Source organism: Barbus barbus, assembly GCF_936440315.1.
Source record: "Barbus barbus genome assembly, chromosome: 48".
NCBI classification, from domain to species: Eukaryota; Metazoa; Chordata; class Actinopteri; order Cypriniformes; family Cyprinidae; genus Barbus; species Barbus barbus.
The window spans coordinates 8347138-8366095 of record NC_136726.1 but is presented as its reverse complement, the minus strand read 5'-3'; the positions used below and the strand labels follow the sequence as shown (position 1 = coordinate 8366095).

The following is an 18958-nucleotide window of genomic DNA, read 5'->3' as shown; positions in this document are numbered from 1 at the left end:
TTAAAGAATTTTTGTATGTTATTATATATTATTATTATTTGTTTATTATTTTAAAAATGTCCTGACCATTTTTGCACATACACTCTTCTGTTCAAAGTATGGAAAAAGTGGGAAATATTAAGCAGCACAACCATTTCCTTTTTTTCCTAAAAATATATCTAAATATATTACTATCATTATTATTATTTATATAAATCAAATTTTCCTTCAAATTAAAATTCAACATTGCTTATTATATTGGGGCATATAAAAAAAAATTAAATACTACTTGTATTTATTTTGTAAAAATGGATTCATTTAATATTTGGTAAAAAAAAAAAAAAAAAAAAAAAAAAAACTTAATTATATTAAGCAAATACATAAATATCAATATGATATTTAGAACGCTGAAACCTATTGAGACAGATTGAAATTATTCAAATTAAAATAATCTATGTTGCCCAGCCCTAGTTGTGTATAGTTGAATTTAAAAATAATTTTGTATAAGAAAGTGTTAGCTTGCACTGACACAGCATGGAATATTAGCGAGTCAAACACTTATTCACTGATCATTTGGATCTAAGGATAACCATTGTTCTTGGCTTCATGCTTGGCAGAGGACTTTTCAACAAGTCAAGACAGGGCTGAACCTCTGTCATGAGAGTGAGGCGACTCTTTTATCCTCCGAGAGGGACCACTTCAGCGTTTGATTGGACAGGACGTGGGAGAATGACAGAAATGCCTCAGAGATCTTTACCTCCTCCTGCACATGTCAAGTGGATCTTTCAAAACAAGAGAGGAGGATAGCGGCGGATGTGTTTGCACAGCCTGACCCAACATGCCACAAACACACACACACACACACAGGTTAAAGTAACAGTTCACAAAAAACTAAAACTGCCATTATTTACTCACCCTCATGTTTTTCCAAACCCTAATACGTTTTTTTTTCCTTCCATGGAACACAAAAGAAGAGATTTTTAAAAACGTGCTGCTCAGTCTTTTCCATGAGGACTGAAACTTTCAAAAAGGATGCAAAAGAAATGCTTGTGTCCATATGCTTTCTATTCGAAGTCTTTTGAAATATGATAACTATGTGAGAAAATTTTTTATCATAATTCTCAAATAATTTTCTCCTCCGGTGAGCTGTTAACCACCATGACTGCATCACTGAGTCAGTCAGTTGAACTTGAGAACTGAATCGGTCTGATTGGTGAACAAATCATTCAGGTTTTGTGAACCGGATCAACTGATTCATTCAAAAGAACAAATCATTCTCATTATCTAATTTTTGTCTGTTTTTTAATAAAAAAAAAATCTAGGAGTCACGCAATAACAGCTCTATTCAAAATTGTTGCAACTTTTAATTTTTTGGCCTCCGGTTCTTTTCAACATACTGTGGCTTCTTTATTCTTTATTCACGACTACGCTAATTTGCATATTGCATTGGTCGATCTGTAAATGAGATGTTGCGTCTGTGTTCTTTAATTTGCGCATTGTTAGTAAATCTCCTGTTTTGAAATTGCACTCTCGCACTAATTTGGTCTGTATAGTAAAACTGGCCCTAAAGCTTAGTGTAAATGTGTGTTAAAAATTTCTCCTTTCACGTTCCATTGAAGAAAGAAATTTGGGTTTGTAGTGACACTAGCATGTAAATAATGACTTTATTTTTTGGGTGAACTAATCCTCGAGTCGAATGCAATGCAGTGTCAACCTCTTCAAATACTGAAGTTCATAAAAATTCATTATAATATTAAGGCCCACTTCAAATTTTCTGGAATTAATGACTGAACGACAAGGAGGCGCAGAGAACGAGAGTGAGAGTATGAGAGAGAAAAATCAATAAACACTAGATGGCCTGTAAAAGCATTATAAATATAAGTAGCATTTCTCCATTAAGGGAGATTTGGAAAACAGCAAATGCTAATGAGGAAGGCAAAGAGGCTATTGAAGTCCATTAGGAGCTCTCTCTAGTGAAAATAGCCGCTCTCTGAGGTTATCTACTGGCCAACGCCACTAGTTCCAGACCCACTTTTCAAACCCGACTCCCATTTCCAAGTGACGGATAGGACAAATGTGCTTTCTGTATAGCAGCGAGGGGCCAAGGGAAGAGTGCAAAATGGATGATTCAAAAGCAATGCTTTTGATTTTCTAAACAAGGAACATTCTTATTCATTATACATTTATTGTGATGCAGAGCGCTTGAAAGAAGGGAAATGACTTCACAGCTGAGCCGGAGTCACTTTGTGGGATTGGAAGGAGGCCACAAATCATGATCAAAAAATGGCTAAATATTTCTCAGTTTGTGAGCAAGAAAAAAAAAGTGGTTTGTGTTTAAGAGGACAGTTCATGTAAGAATTTAACAAGTCAGAGCTGTGGCCTAGTGGTCTCCTGATCCCAATCCTGCCAATTTCATCATTTATCACCATCACAGAAAAGGCCAAATATAGGATTTCTAAAGAAAAGACTGAGTATATTTGATTTAAGAAGGGACACGACTATTTTAGCATATGCCATTATTAATTATTCACAATTAAATCGCATATACAACATATTAAAATTTGCTGAGAAAAGCAAGAAATTGAAGATGAATTTAAGACATTATATTATAGTGGCAGGAACATCTAATACAATTCACAAAAAGTTGCATTGCATTGTGTCACATGATTTATGAGAGTGTTTAAAAAGTGTTAAACTATTTAATTTTCACACCAGCAAGGCTAATGGTGAGAACAAAGTGAATAATAAAAATTACATACAATTAACAAAAAGCTTTATAAATACAATAAGAATGAATATAAGTAGTGTTGGGAAGGTAAAAATGTAAGGAAAATGTAACAGGTTACAAATTACAAGTTACCTCGTTTAAATTGTAATCAGTAGTGTAACTATTTTAATTACGTTGTTGAAGTAATGTAACTGATTACACTTGATTACTTTTCTAGATTTCTAACAAATGTTTTCAACCGTTAATCATTTTGAAACATTTAAAGCAGGCAGTAGTACTCAACACTGATTACTGTCAGACTTCGGAAATCCTTCATCACTTGAATAAAGATAATTTCATTTTAAAGCATAGCCACCACAAAACAGGCATTAGCACCGCTTTTTACTTTGAGATCATTCTGATGTTAAATACAGATGTAACATCATAAAATATAGTTTAATACAGTAGCTATGATACTGTTTTTGAAATCAAATCTTTGCATAGCTATGACAAGAAACACTGGCATCTAACAATGCCTTGGAAAAACGCAGTTAATCTTAAAAAATAAAGCATATAAATAAACCCAAATAGGAAATAAAACAGTTATCTAATAAGCATGTGTCCTAAACTCCTGAAACATTGGTGTCAGTGCAAGAGCAGTCCATGCACTATTGAAAACTATTGAAAAAACAAACAAAAAAAGATATTATGTGAAGCTGAGCCTGTGCTTCTAAGTTGGTACTCACTTGAGAGGAATACGGGGTACTGCTGTGGGACTGGAGGCCGTGGTGACAACCAGCAGGATCTGTTCCAGTGCAGACAAACCCCCTCCTACCTGAAAAGCTACCTGATCTGCATTATTCTGAAAAAGAGCGATAGCGACAAGAGAGAGAGAAACAGTCAGAAACATGGAGAGGTGAGCAGACTCAAGTATCACATTGTTTTGGCATTGGTGGTATCCTCTTGTTGCCGACCTCCTGATTTCTAGAGGGGAGCTGGAGTGAAATTTGAAGCAAAGTGATCCCCAAAGAATTCCTGCTACATCTCAAAAGTGCACAACCCTTCCCAGCCCCCCCACGGCAACCAAAAACCAACGCAAGACAACAAACGCACATATCTGCACACAAAGCAGGGGTGGTCTGCTTGACAAAGAAGAGATTAGAGAATACATAGAATGAGTCAAAATTTGGACTGGACAAAAAACCTTTTACGTCACAAAGTCACAACTGAGCCAACAGTATGCATGAGTCAATGACGAAGACTGTTGAGAGAAAAAATAAAATAATTTTATTTAAAAATTTTATTTAAAATACATGCACAAAGTTCCTAGGAATGTGATCTTTGCATTAATGAAGTGATTTTGAAAAACTCTTAAAATCATATTGAAACTTGTTAAAAATGGTATAAGAATGTCATGTGGTGCAACCATGTAAAAAGCAATATGTTCCTTGTGAGAATACGCAATTGAATATACATATTTATAAATATACATTTTTTATATATTTTTCTAAGTTAATTTTTTTTTCAAGCATCATGAATTAATTAATAAATCATTGCTTTAAGGGAGTTACACCACATTACATTTTACAATTAGTGCTGGGCAATGATTAATCGCGATTAATCACATCCAAAATAAAAGTTGTGTACACAATTTGTGTGTGTACTGTGTATATTTTTATGTATATATAAATACACACACATGCATGTATACATTTAAGAAAAATATTATAGATTGTGGATTATACATTAAATATATTTATATATAATATAAATTATATGAATACAAATAAATACATGTAAATATTTTCAAAATATATACTGTATGTGTGTCATATATATATATATATATATATATATATATATATATATATATATATATATATATATATATATATATATATATATATATATATATATATATATATATATATATATATATATATATATATATATATATATATATATATATATACACACACATATTATATAAACAAAAACTTTTATTTTTGGATGCGATTAATCGTTGCCCAACATTATTTACAATCTAAACTAACCTTGCCTTTTCATAAAAAGGCCAAATTATCTGATATTTCTAGAGACTTGTTGACCTTGACAAATAGTAATGAGGGTCTGCAAGGGTCCTCCTTATGATTCCTGTTGTTTTTTTTTCTGCATGTTGGTTACATGTTTGATTTGGCAAAGTTTTTCAAATATTAATAAATGAAACATTATCTCATAGGGAAAAAAAAAAAAAAAAGTTTAACTTACTAATATTTGCAAAAACTGTTTGCCAAATCAACGTCATCTGGTGTAACCAACATGCAGATAATAATAAACATGCAAATAATAATAACAGATTATGCCAAGCTACTTAAGATATTTTCTTCATTATGATATCAGGACAATTGTATCCCTCCCTATAAAAATGGTCAAAATCAAAAAATCTGCTATAAATAAATAAAAAGTGTTCAGTAACTCTGTGAATAAAATTAACATTTTCAAAACATTAACAGATACCGTACAACAAAAAATATGAGCATCACATCATTGACCTACATGCGTGAAGTTATTTCAGGATTTTCCATTGTCAAGGTTCAAATGCAACCTTCAGTTGTTGGTTATCATAGATACCAGCCATAAAACTTTTAAGAGGAGGGTCAACCAAACTGTGCCTGAAACTCATACGGAGCGAATGAGCGTCTTTGAGTAAGAAGAGCCGTAAAACAGTCATTTAACTGACGTGCTTTTCAAATCAAACTGTTTACAGATGGGACATTTTTACTTGCATCATAAAATTCTTTAAAGTTCAAAGTGGAACCCCTTTAAATGAGTCATACAGTTTAGAGTCCAAATTCCCCAGCTCCCTTACTTTGAGAAAAGGAAGTAAGCGCCTCAGAGGTTGGCGATGAGTTTGACCCCAATGTTGCCACAAAACTACACATAAATCAACAACTCTAAATTTGAAAGTGACAGCAGATGAGTCATTTATTTGCAGGATCGCAGAGCAAAGAAGAGAAGAACAGAACAGAGAACGTTGCACCTACTCCATATAATGAGGTCAGATTCTCATACGCTATGTGACGGCACTCAAAGTCAGGCACTTCAAGATGTTTTTGTTCAGGGGATGGTGGGGACTGCCAACAAGCCTGAACATATTGAGCAGCAAACAGAGGAAGCGCTTTGCAAAATTACATATAAGCTCCTCTCTTGTCAATCACAAGTGCCGCCAAAGACTCATTCCTGGAGATCCGGTGGCAAAGAGAAGTCTGAACCTCTGCCAGGGTTAAGAGATTGGAACAAGCTTGTTGTCAGATACACCAAAGGTGGAGCACGCTTGAACAGCGGCTGGGATTAAGAAAAGCTCACTGACAGCTAGGTGAAGACGGCCATGGAGCCTCGCTGCCTATAGCGCGAGGATGAAGCTAGGTCGCAACAGTAAATCGAGTGGGTTCGCAGTGCACCCATCAGTACAGCCCTGTCAAATGCTCTAGAGGCAGGAGGGTTAGACGCTCATGGTGGCCTATTTAAGAGGCATTTGGAGGGGTTAGCTGGGGCCTGTACGGTGATGGCGGGTGGAACTCAGTTCAGAGGGAGGTGTCTCACCTTGCCCTTTCTGGCTTATTGACAGATCCCCATGCTGAGCAAAGAATCTGGAATCTGGAGGAGTTCAGAAAATGGTTTGAAGATGAGATGATAAACATTAGATTGTGAAGAAAGATACAAAGAGTTTAACAAAATACATGCTTAGCAAGAAATCTAATTAATACAATATGGAAAGTAAGGAGAAATGCCTTGTTTGGGCAATAGACAGAGCTGCAAAAAGTACTGAGAAACATAATTAAGTTATTGTGTCAAGAGTCAAAGTACTTCAATACTAAAAAAAAACATTATAAGGGGTGAAAAGGACAATTTTTGCCTCTGAACTGTGAGTAAAAATATTCCATTTCAATAGTACTCAAACAATATTTTGGATAATTTGCATTAAGTACAGTAATGCAGTATCCCTGGAAACAAGTGGCAATTATAAACAGAATAAAAATGTCTCATTACAAGCTATACATAAATGTCTCTCTTATTCTGCTACAACCAGGCAAAATAAAACATGAGAGAAATAACATACCTGTATTTTATTAAACGGATTCTAAAGTAAACTGAAAATCCTGTGAAAAAATAAAGAGTAAATCTTTTAAACGACATATACTGTTGTGCACTTCTGCACACTGTTACCAAAAATGCAACTTTAACATGCTGCCAGGGGCTTCCCATTCTCAATAGTCATCTGGCATTGATATTGCTTTTCAGCAGGCCACGTCAGACGAGCAACCCAAATGTTTATTTATTTGCGACCAGCATGCCTCTACAATAGCAGGAATAATGTGTTAACATGTCATTTGTATCTTACATAACTAAGGAGGCACTGTGTTCCACTCGTGCGATTTTCTGGCAACAGAACAAAACATCTCAATGCCACTCCAAACAACAGAAAAAGTGAGTAAGATTTAAGAAGAAAAAAAACAAGCCTACTGCTCTAAATATTCAAAGCTTTATGAATATAAAAATAAATGCTTGCTAAAGTCGGTTCAAAAGCAGTATGTAACAGTTCAGCAGCAGTGTTAAACAAAGCTACTTGGTGTGGCGTCTCCACTCTTAATTCATTTGTGAACTTGGTCACGATACTACACAATCACATTAATCATCGAGGCAGACTGTAATATGACAAAACATCACATGGCATGTCATAAAAAACATGCTTGGAAGTGATGTGCAAAGCTGGTAGTAATCTTTGATTCTGCACAGAGTGTTGTTGGATTTGCCTGGTGTACTGACCTCCTTCAACAAACACTCCACTGACACTATAATAGGATGAGAGCTTGCGTTTTTCAAATAGGGAATTCAAACAGAAGACCTGAAGACAGATCAGATGGTTAGAGAGGAGGGAGGGTGCAGAGTAAATCTAAATTACATGGCTTGAACAATCTTATCCAATTACTAACAAGAGTGGCCATTTTAGGCAAGGCTAATCAAAGGGTCAGGCAGCTGCGCTTCCCGCTGGCCGGCCAGGACAAGGGTAAGGGTGTGGGGTACGCGTTAAGTGGGAGGGAGGGCTGGATGTGTCTGCGTGTTCACCTCCTACAAACCACTCTAATTAGCCGACAAGAAAAGTCAGGGGGAGGGGAACGCTCCTAAAATGCTGCATCCCCCTTCTTGCAACAGATGGAGAACAACTGGCTGGGGTGTTCATTGACGGAGGGGTTCACCAAGGTTCCGTCTTAGGCCCATCCATCTTTTGGCAAGTGGTGCACTGATGTAAACATGCCCCCTCCAGTTACAGCGACAGCTCCAAATCTCAGAATGAATAAGAGCGCTGGCATGCAGACGAGGTACAAGTCTGTGTTTTGCTCTCAAAAAGTAGTATAGAAATACACAAAGAAGCTTAAACACTGTTCCCATTTAGTGAAGAGGCCTGTGCTGACATAAGAAAGGAAAAGAGCTGTAAACCACATCAAGAGCATTGCAGACAGTAAAGCAATAAGTTAGTTTTTACAAGGTTTAATAGCACACATATAAGTACACACTGAAGCAAGAAACAATTTAGGAGGAAGTGTTCAGTTTTAGAATAACAATAGAAACCAAATGTTAATTGGAAACAAGTGAAGATCATCAAAAGGAACCTTGGGAATTTTGTAGAGTGTGTGTCAGTTACAAACTGGAACCACAGTACATGCTACATAACCCAAAATCAGCAAGAAATGCTGTGCATGACAGAATAATAAACCTTTAACTCTGGAGAATAAAAAACCTCCAAGTTCATTCATGGTGTGCTTCTTTTAACCCCTGACCGAGAACATGGAAAACTACACAGCATTATTAGTTCAAATATCAAGCTGATACCCAAAAATCAGCCACCCAAGGGCAACTCTTTCCACCATGGATTTCTGACTTTTCAAATAGCTGTCTTCATGCCCCTTCAAACATACACCTGAGGGGAAACATGAATCCTCTACTCTCTTACAGTCACATACAACAGCCAAGTGGAACAAAAGAATTACTAGGCAATTAGGGTTTGAAAATGACCTTACTGACAGCACATGGTGAAGGAATGTAAAACTATGTCCATGGTTTTTTTTTTTAAATTAACTAGCCAATTCCTAAAGCTCGACCTGTCCCTCAGCAGCAGAGAGACAACACCCAATCACCTCACACATCTTTATGAAGAGGCTTGCTGAAAAATGTAGTTCTTGTTCATGCATTTCAATGATCCTAAAACCAACAACTACAACTTGTTCTCTTATCGGTTGGTTTTTGAGGTTGAAGACAAAAAAAAAATGAAACATGCAAGATTTTAAAATATACTTGAAGTATGTGTTTTTGTTGTTTTGAATGTCATGAATTTTTATAAATTAACACAAAAGACCAGAGTTTGGTTGCATAAAACGCTTACAAGTCTAATTTTCTTCTTTAAGATTGATAATTTTTAAAAAGTTTTTAAAAAGTTTGTCACATAACCTACATTTTCTAATTTGAATCTGAAAAATAAGACTTATTACCCCTTGGCTAACTGCTAGTTGGTCAGACTAGTTCCAAAGAGACAGTCTTAATACAGAGGCTAATTTTATGCAACTGGCCTCAGTGGTTCCCAACTTTGGATCCTCGAGTACCCCCAACACTCCGCATTTTGAGGTCACCCTTAACTTACACACCTATTTCTTGTCTGGGAGTTTCTTCTAATGAGTTGAATTAGGTGTGTTTGATTAGGGAGACATCTAAAGGGCACATTATGGGAGTAGTCCAGTATCAAGGTTGGGAACCACTGCTATATACAATCTGGGAATGAATCAAACATATGGCAGGAGGTAAAAGTTTGGCTACCTATTGGATTGGACAGCAGACTTCACCTCTTGCTTAATAATCTTCAAGCAACACTGACATAATCACTAATGTCCTTCTCTACTCTCAACCAAGGCTTCCGCCAACATTTGCTCGGTCCTTTCTCCACTCCAGGTCATCAAACATGGATTGAGGGCAAGCACAATGCTGGAAGGGCCCCTTGGCGCCTCTTTCCACAGCCTTGGGCCTCTTGATCAGGTACAGCTAGCCACCAGTTGGCCACCAAGGGGAGCCAACCCCTGACAGCTGGCAAATGAAAATGTAAATACTGACTGGCCCAGCAGGCCCAGAATGTTCCTGACAGTCCCTCAAGTGTCATAAAGGCAGTCGATCTTGGCCTGTTCTTTATTTGAAAGCAGTGACAAACACTCCCTGGCAGAATGTAAATACGTGAGCTCATTCCACTAAAGGTAAGAGAGCGCAGATCAGAGGAACAAGAAACTCCCCTGAATATTCCTGAACGACAAGAAGGGAAAAAAGGCTCTTCGATCAGCCAGTTCTCCCAGAGACAAACTGAAATCTGGTTTGACACAAAATAAACCATTAGAGGGCTCAGAGGGAGAGGCGGGCAAAGGTCGGAGACTGTGCCCAAGCAAAGTCAGCATGAGGAACTAGGAGTGGGGGAGGCCGCACTGCTTGAGGGGCTAGAAGGGGCGCGGAGAGTCTGGTGTAGTTCGAGGAATTAGTGGAGAAAGTGGAGACTGAATCAGATATGGGTATGAGAAAAAAAACAAATCTGTAGGTGAGTCAGTGACATGAGAGATGCTTGTTAGGTCAAATAATCTAAACGTTCTTGACTTGAGGTGACGCTGAGGGGGAAGGGGTGTACGCAGTCTCCCAATAAAGAGGGAGAAGAGTATTTATTTGACTTTGTCCTGGGATTACAGGCGGAACTGCCTTGACAACTAGGGTTTCACAGACTTGCCCAGTTTTGGTGGCGTGCAGACCTTAGCTGGACACTGCAGGAACCGGGTTTGAGGAATCCACAGCTGTGACTGACAGTCTAAATGAAGTCCAGATACTGTACTCTTAAGAGAGAGTCTAATTCCCAAAAGGCCAGAAGAAAGAGCCTGAGGAGCTGACATTTCCACAAGCACTTCACCGTTCCAGCGACTTACAAAAACAAAGACGGCGAGAGTTCTTTAAAGCAAGGTCTCTGTGGAAATCTCCAGAATGAGTTTGTGTAGGAGGCCTTAGGGACAGTACACAAGAAATGTACTCATGTTCTTGATAGAAGCTGTCATTCAGAAACACTTCCAAGCAGTACAGGGCCTGGAGAGGGTGATGAGATGACAAGGCCTGATCTGAGAAAATCTGTTGAAGGGAATCTGAAGCATGTTGGTTATATTGTAAGTGTTAAGTTACCTCAGACCTACCTTGCTAGATTTAAGGTATAATAAACAGGTTGTTAAAAGAATCTGCTGGGTTAACTTTAACTTATCGTTCCATCCCCTTCACCCCAATCAAGCAGCTTATGATCTCCTCTCCTCCCCTCCCTCAGTCCTCCTCCTCACCCATTAGCTCAGCTTTACCACCCTTTTCTGTCTCTCTTACCTTTCTCCTCTCCCTCCAGAAAGACCATTAACAACCCACATCTCCTCCCACTGGTCAATACAGGCACACCATCAATGCACCATCCATCCACCCACAAACACACACCCACCAAACCACACATCCCTTCATTTGATGAGTGTATTACAGAATGGCATCAACAGAAACCGTAAATGTCCCGTTTCATTACCAAAATGTGACGTGTCACCAATCCATTTCTCCTTTATTGATCTAGAGAAGTATAATACAGATGGGTCACTATGGTCGACCAAATACTGACTAGTTGATTAGTTAAGGTGACTAGACAAGATTTTATAGTGTTTGTTAACTTTAGTGGCAGTGCTTTAATTTGCATTCTGTTTTAACAGCATTAGCCAGTTACACAGCAACACCTTCAGAAGAAACCTTTAAGGCCCGTTCACAGCAAGAACAAAACTATATTAGCGTCCACACCAACGCACGATACCATTCGGTTTATTATAAGCTTGAACTTCAGTTATAACTTCTGCTGCTTCAAGTTCAGTCGGGTGGATTCTGATTTGCTGTCAATGTTTTTAATGGCTCATCAACTGGATTCCAATGATTTTATTCTTCTGTGGCGTTAACGTTATAGTTGTGGTGTGGACTTCCCTATTCTCTTAGAATTAGAAGGATTGTTAAAACTTTATAATTATAGTTAATCGCCCTTGGTGTGAATGGGCCTTTTACTGCTGTCACTCCTCATAGCTTTTTGAGTGTCCAGCTACACACACACACACAGCGTTTCGAGTGTCAAAGTTTTAATTGTGTCTCAAGTCTCATTTTCAAGTCTCAAGTTTCATTCTATTTAGCCATTTTTGGATGTAAAAACATGTCTTATGTAAACACCCCCTAAGGTTCAACTGGGGTCAAGTGAACCTGAAACCAGTCTAATTATACAGGGGTTCCAGTTAAGACTGATTAGTCAACTAGTCACTCAGGCAACCCACAAATGAGTTTCTTTGGAAAATGCGATTTGTCATACACAAACACTAAATTCAAGCACTTCGCTAATTATAAGATAACATTACGCAATGCTTTAGCAAACACTATGCAATGGATTACAAGAGTAAATTTGGCTATCAGTGAAACACAATCATCGTTAAAGAGGTCATAAGACGCGATTTCATGTTTTCCTTTGTCTTTGGAGTGTTACAAGCTGTTTGTGCATATATAAGATCTGTAAAGTTGACTCTGCCACGCCTTCCTAAAACGCCTCATTTTATTCTCGCTGTAGTATTGTTGCTGCTGCTGGCACCATGTCCTAGAGACGCTGTGTGTTTCGTTGTGAAAGCAAAAGTACTTTGTTTGGCCTTCCAAATGAGTACACAACTAGAAATCGGTGGTTAAGATGTATTTACAACACTGTTCCAGAACAGTACAACGCAAATATTCAAGTGTATGCAGCGCATTTTACGGAGGACTGTTTCCTGAACCTGGGAGTAGCCTACAATGTGAACACTATGAATGGCTGTAAACACTATAAAGTGGGGCAATTCCAACGTCGCAAGGACAGTCTGTTGCTTCTGACTCACAGCCTGTAAGTACGTTTCGATATTTAAAGAATTTGCTACTGACTATTCAAACATGAGTTTTGAGCAGTGTAGAGTAGTGCTTGTTTGGTGTTTCTATGATCACAAATGCAGACATGGTGTCATGTTAACGCGGCGCAGCGCAACAATAATGTACAGTATGTGGAAAATAATGTGTTTTTTGAACCTCGAACCACGTAAACATTGCATTACACCAAATACACAAAATAATGTTCTTTTTACCAACATCATATGACCCACTTTAATCATCATTACCATATTAAAAAACTTTTTAAATGAACAGGTGAATTGAATTTCAGAACAGTTTATCCTTTAAAACATTATCATATACGTCAAAAGTCAACAGCTCTTTTATAATTGATGGATTTAATCTTTCAGCTCTTACTGAATTGTGAGATATTAGTAGAGCTCTGTTATGGCAGCATACTAAAAAAACTTGAGTGATCGCCAAAATGCATCTTCAAAAGCTTCCCTGCTTTATAACTTAGGTCCTTTGGACTATGTTTACTTTTGAAAAACTAACATATTTTTGTATAAAAGCCACAATGCACAACAGTAGCCAGCCAAACGCTCAGAAACATGTTCGCCTGTTTGACAAACGGGGATCTCCGCCAATTAATAACATCTGCAGCAATGAAAACAAGCACCTAACCTGGCCCTCATTACCAAATAACCGAGGGCAGAGAGTTGGGGATGGAAAGCGATACTCTGCATAGACTGCGAGACGGGGAGGACGGCAGCCAAAGCCGGCGGTTCAGGGGAGTCGGTGTTGAGAGCAGCCTAGAGGCTTATCTTCAAGTCAAATCCCTTTACATACACACACACACACACGCACAAATACACATTCAATCCACATAGACTAGACTTCAGACAATAAACCCCCCAAGCCACTGACATAAATTGGTCTGATGCTTACTGTCCCAGAATAATCCTTGTGTGACTGTGCAGTTGTAAAGATGAACAGATAAACAGCAGACATCATACATCCATTCAGTCATTACTGGTATCTCCAGCTTTCTCCGGTCAGCAAATGGTACTGCATTCTGAATTGAAGTTCTGAGTCTTTTCAGGAATATTAGTTTAGACGGCATGTCCCTCTACAGGGACATCAGAACAGACCATTATGAGATTATGAGATATATGTACAAACCTGTTTCTCCAGAATGCGGGAGATTTCTCCCAGGGTTCTCTCCAGGCCAGACACTTTGTTACTGGCCCATTGGCCACTGTCCTGCCCCTGCTGCTGCTTTACTAGATCCTTCACCAGACGCTGAAGCCTGGAAGCAAAGAGACACACACAACTGGGTCAAAAATAATTATTTAAAACACAGCCTTATTTTAATTTAGCATTATTTTTTTTTTTTTTTACAATTTACCACATATCTGCTACCTTATTCTTAATACTGAATTGTGAAAATAAATGTTTAGATTGTAAGGTATTTATATATCAAGGTAGTCTGTATTTGTTATTTTTTGTACTACTATTAAATGATCCTGATTTAAACTTAAACAACTCAGCATTATTAAATATATTATACAATAATTTTACTTGAATATATAACATTATATTTTAATTACTAATTATTACAATAATTGTAACTTATATCAAATGTATGAAGACACTTGTTTGTTATTGACATTAATTTATTACGTCACATATTTATAATATTAATTTAATACATAAAGCATGCATAAAATTTACACTATTTAAAATAAACAATCAGAAAAAAAAAGTACTGAACTTTATGCAAAATACAATTAATTTTTTCTCCCTTTGATTTTGGTTTGAAATATGAAAAGTGCTATTTTAATAATATATTACAGTACATTTTTTACATTTTCAGTTTTCATTTGAATTTTAGTAACTTTGTTACATGCTTTTCTAAAATTTGTTTTCAGATTTAGTTTTAGTAATTTTAGCCAGTTTAGTTAAGAATTTTAGTAAGTCTTTCATCTAATAATTTTATAATTTTATTTCAGCTTTCTTGCAATTAAAGAAAAAAATATTTGTAATAGTATTTAAATTTATTTAAAAATAGTGCCCCTATTATGGGTAATGAAAGGTTCATATTTTGGTTTTGGGAGTCCCTAACAACAGGTTGACATGCATGCAAGGTCAAAAAACACCTTCATTGTCTTATAATATGCATTTATTTTTACCTTTACCTTTTTCCAAACCCCACCTTTGCGTGACGCTAATCTGCGGTGATTGGTCTGATTGGTCTCATTTTCATTTCATCATGCCTGTAATGGCAGTGCAGATTTATATACAGCCGTTACCGGGGAAACTGCTATTTCTACCACTCCAAAAGTGGCACCTATTGGCCAAGAATGAATTAGCATTTCCAGTCAGACCAACACGAAAAGACCAACAAGTGGGTGGGCAATATGCTAATGTTTCATGTTGATGTCAACATGAAACCGCTTGGGATTTGTTTTAAAAACGACTCTTTTCAATGATTCAGAATCGTTATTTGTTATTTTGAGAGACGATAACTTTATACAAGGTGCACTTTCAGATTAAAAATTTTGCAAGATGTTTTCATTCACTTAGAGCTGTGTTACACTGCATGAAAGGCTATTTTCAAAAATCCATAATAGGAGCACTTTAATAATAACAGCGCTGAACCCGCAAGTTTCACCTAAATATATACAAAATATCTTACTCGGGTTTATCTATAACCATACTCTGAGAAATTTTCAGCATTTTTAAATAATTTTATTTAAAAATAAAAATTTTAAATAATTAAAAAAATTAAATATTATGGCCTTTTCAGGGACTGCTGGAATGCTACACAGGTGTACGTGATTTCACATTTTACTATCATTGTGCAAGAGCGCAAACCTGATCCACACAAAGCAAAAGAATTATAGACTGTAAGATGAGATCTGTGACAACACCGCTAAGATATCAGTATTGCACTGCATTGCACCTAATGGGCAAAACTATAAAAGGTGTGATTATGGAAAGCCCAGTGCTGGCATAATTTCTGAAGCTTGGATTTAAAAAGACAGCATTAAGACACGAGTACTCAGTGGAAGACCTCAGCTTGGGTATATGATCCTTAAAAGTGGAGCGGGGAGCTTACTTCGCCTTGTAAGGAGAGTCGGTGGTCTGGGTCTTGGCTTCCATGCATGTCTCGTACTCCTTAGCCCTGAAAAAGAAAGACAAACAAGTCTGTCAGAAAGAGACGGAAAAAGAGAGAAAAAGATAGACAGAGAGAAAGAGAGGAGTCCGATGGCTGTCAGCCAGAAGACATGAGGAGATAAGACGAGGTGCTGAACAAAGGAAATGTCAAGAGGTCAAGCTGAGCCTCAAACTGTTTATTTAGTCTTTGGGCCGCACTAGCAGCAATCACAAACTAACAAGCATGAACGAGTCCCAAACGCTCAGTCTTCAGAGAGGTATCACAGCAGAGGATGTTGTTTCACAGCAGGGAATACCAAACTCTCCAATAACCACACCATTTAAGTTCAGAAATCAAAATAAATGAGATTGATTGGCTGATGGTTGATTGGCTGATTACTCCAACATTCCCTCGTGAGTCACAGACCAAAATAATGTGTGCTGTCAGTCAGCTCTAGCATGCTGGTGTGGTCCAACAAGCAAAATTCCTGACAATCACACATCCCGTTCCGTCAGATAAGGATGATCGATCAGCTCCTGAAAAAAAAAAAAACCGCTTGATGGATGGATGTTCAGGGGCTGATAAACTCAAACGTCTCTTTCCGGAAGACAACGTCAGAGCAGAGTGGTCACAAGACTTTTAATAGTTTAATCTTGATTTGAGTTGAAATTCCTAAGTGATTTTGGTTTAACCAAAATAGTATTGGTATACGTTGCTAAATAAGAAACAAATGAACTTTTCAATCAACATATTTTCAAAAACATTTCAGTCTTAAGGAAGCTTATGTAGTCTTATGTAGACTGTTTAAAGAACTATAACCTGTTATTAAAATTCTAATTTCTCCGCTGGGGCAGAGAATTCTACCAATTATGCATAACGACAAGAATGTTGTTCACAGCCGGTCATTTCTGATCTGATCTGTAAAACTGAGTTTTAAATTAATTCAATATAATAAATGACTAAATAATATAAAAAAAATAATGAACAACTAAATAGAATGAATGAACAAGTGAATGACTAAATAATAATAAAATGAATTAATAAACAAAAAACTAAAATAGAATGAATGAATAATAGATTTGAATGACTAAACAATGAATTAATGAATTAACGACTAAATTGAATAAATGACTAAAACAATGAATGAATCAACGAACAAACAAACAAATGAACGAACAGAGGAAATTGAATTTTTTGGTAGATGTTGTTACTGATCTGTAGGAAGCAATAAATCACTAAATATGTGCTCATTTGAATAGTGACTTCAAATGATTTTATGGTGTCACAAAGGAGACTTTGGAGATTCAACAGGGCTATTCGATGATCCCTTAACCCTAAATCTTGACTATTAAGATACTTAACAATAACTTGACTATTAACACAGTTATGTTTAACTCCACCTTCTTCTGAGTGACAGTAGCATAGCATGCTTTACAAATTCTGAACAGTGATTCCAATGTGCTGTTTTGTAGGAGCGAAACGATGCTCGCCAAGCCTCAAGATTTGAGCAGTGGTGCGCTCAGAGAAAGATTGTGAACCGTACCTGGCCTCGTCCTCATGCTCCAGATTGCAATATTCCTCTTTGACAGCTTTACGCCTGCACGGGTTAAACTGAGGGGCAATCGCCGGACTATCAATCTCCGAACACGGCAGGCCCCATTAAACGGGCCGGGCACCATAAATATTAGTAACCAGCTATAAGTGGGGGGGGGGGGCAGCTACAAAGCTACAACGCCGAGCTAATCATCAATTCATCACGATGTGCCCCCCTATTCACCTCCGCCCACGCTGGATGCAGACGGCCTCCTCCCCCAAACGACTGTAAAACCATCTATGCCTTCCGACGGATAAAAAAAAAAGAAAACAAATACAGTGTATCCGTTTTAAATGTGCTATGGGAGGCTCAGGAGTTCGGCACTCCCGATTACAGAGAACATTTGGTTGGGCAGCGGTGCAATATTTAATATTGGATTTGAGAGGCTCTCAATCAAATGGAAGACAATTTGACTGATGATGAATAAAAGGACGAGGAAAAGAGAGGGAAAAATGTGACCTGTGGAACATATCCACCGAGAGAAATGAGGCTGGATCCATCTATAAATTCAACAAATGTATATAAGGGGTTATGTGTGGAATAAATATTGGATACATCCCGAGATTAAAAAGATTTACATGCACCTGATGGTAAATAAAGGTCTGAGGTAAGCAGGGTCCAAGTGTCTTAAAGTTAAAACTATCGGAGCTGCAGTCTAGTGGATGCCGCTCAATCTCAGACACTTTGGCCCTGTTCCAAATGGAACATTTGATGTGGACTTGTCGTCTAGTAACCTTAACTTGCAAGTATCCCCAAAGTTCACAAGACTGCATGGTGTCCCATGTGTTTTAAGATTCAGAAGGGTGCCCACAAACTTAAATCCTTATTTGTAACCACTAGGTGTCCTTTATGTTGCCTTTGGCAGAGATCACACTTAATGCTGCAAAAAACTATTGTCACTAAAGGTCACCAACATTTGGGCTCGGAGGAGGACGGAAAGGGTACAAAGGCCACACTTGATGTGAACTTGAAGACTTGTGGTCTTTGCCACACTGACCATTTGGGGTATCCAATTCCTCAGTTTGCAAAAAGGGTGTTCACGAATGCCTCCTTTATGGATGCCATGATCCCTCAAATGTGTCCTTTTTCTGAACCTGAACTGGTACAAAATTCACAGCAGACATCATCACAGCAGTCTATGCAATGTTGTGTCACCAACATTTGGACTCAAAGGACGGAAAGGGTCTAAAGCAGAGGTCTTCAACCCTGCTCCTGGGGACCCACTCTCCTGGAAAGTTTATTTCCAACCGGCTTCAGTACACTTACAAGCAATTTTCAAGCAGTCTTGAGGAGCTTGATTGGCCGCTTCAGGTGTGTTTGATCAGGGTTGTAGCTAAACTCTTCAGGATATTGGGTCCCCAGGAACAGTTTTTTTTTCTATTTTACTTTTGTTAGTTGTGAACATTCATTTAATTATAATCTTGTAGCATATTTCAAGTTACTTGCGTTGCTCAATGCAACCACAGAATTTCTTGTACAATTACCTAGTATGCTTTAACTATAATTTATACTCAACCTTCGTTAAATTGTTTCAAAATAT

The 18958-nt window shown here is 37.5% G+C and overlaps 1 protein-coding gene across 4 annotated transcripts in view; it reads right to left on the bottom strand.

The window, feature by feature from the left end:
- scaper (S-phase cyclin A-associated protein in the ER) overlaps nucleotides 1-18958 on the bottom strand; it is a gene marked incomplete at its 5' end in the record, with an annotated part of 111865 nt that overhangs the window by 42955 nt on the left and 49952 nt on the right. For all 4 annotated transcript variants that reach the window (XM_079411396.1, XM_079411398.1, XM_079411397.1 and 1 more), the window contains 3 exons: nucleotides 3433-3548; nucleotides 13847-13973; nucleotides 15786-15851. In XM_079411396.1, coding sequence (XP_079267522.1) covers nucleotides 3433-3548; nucleotides 13847-13973; nucleotides 15786-15851 — 309 coding nt within the window. The remainder of the gene's footprint in view (nucleotides 1-3432; nucleotides 3549-13846; nucleotides 13974-15785; nucleotides 15852-18958) is intronic.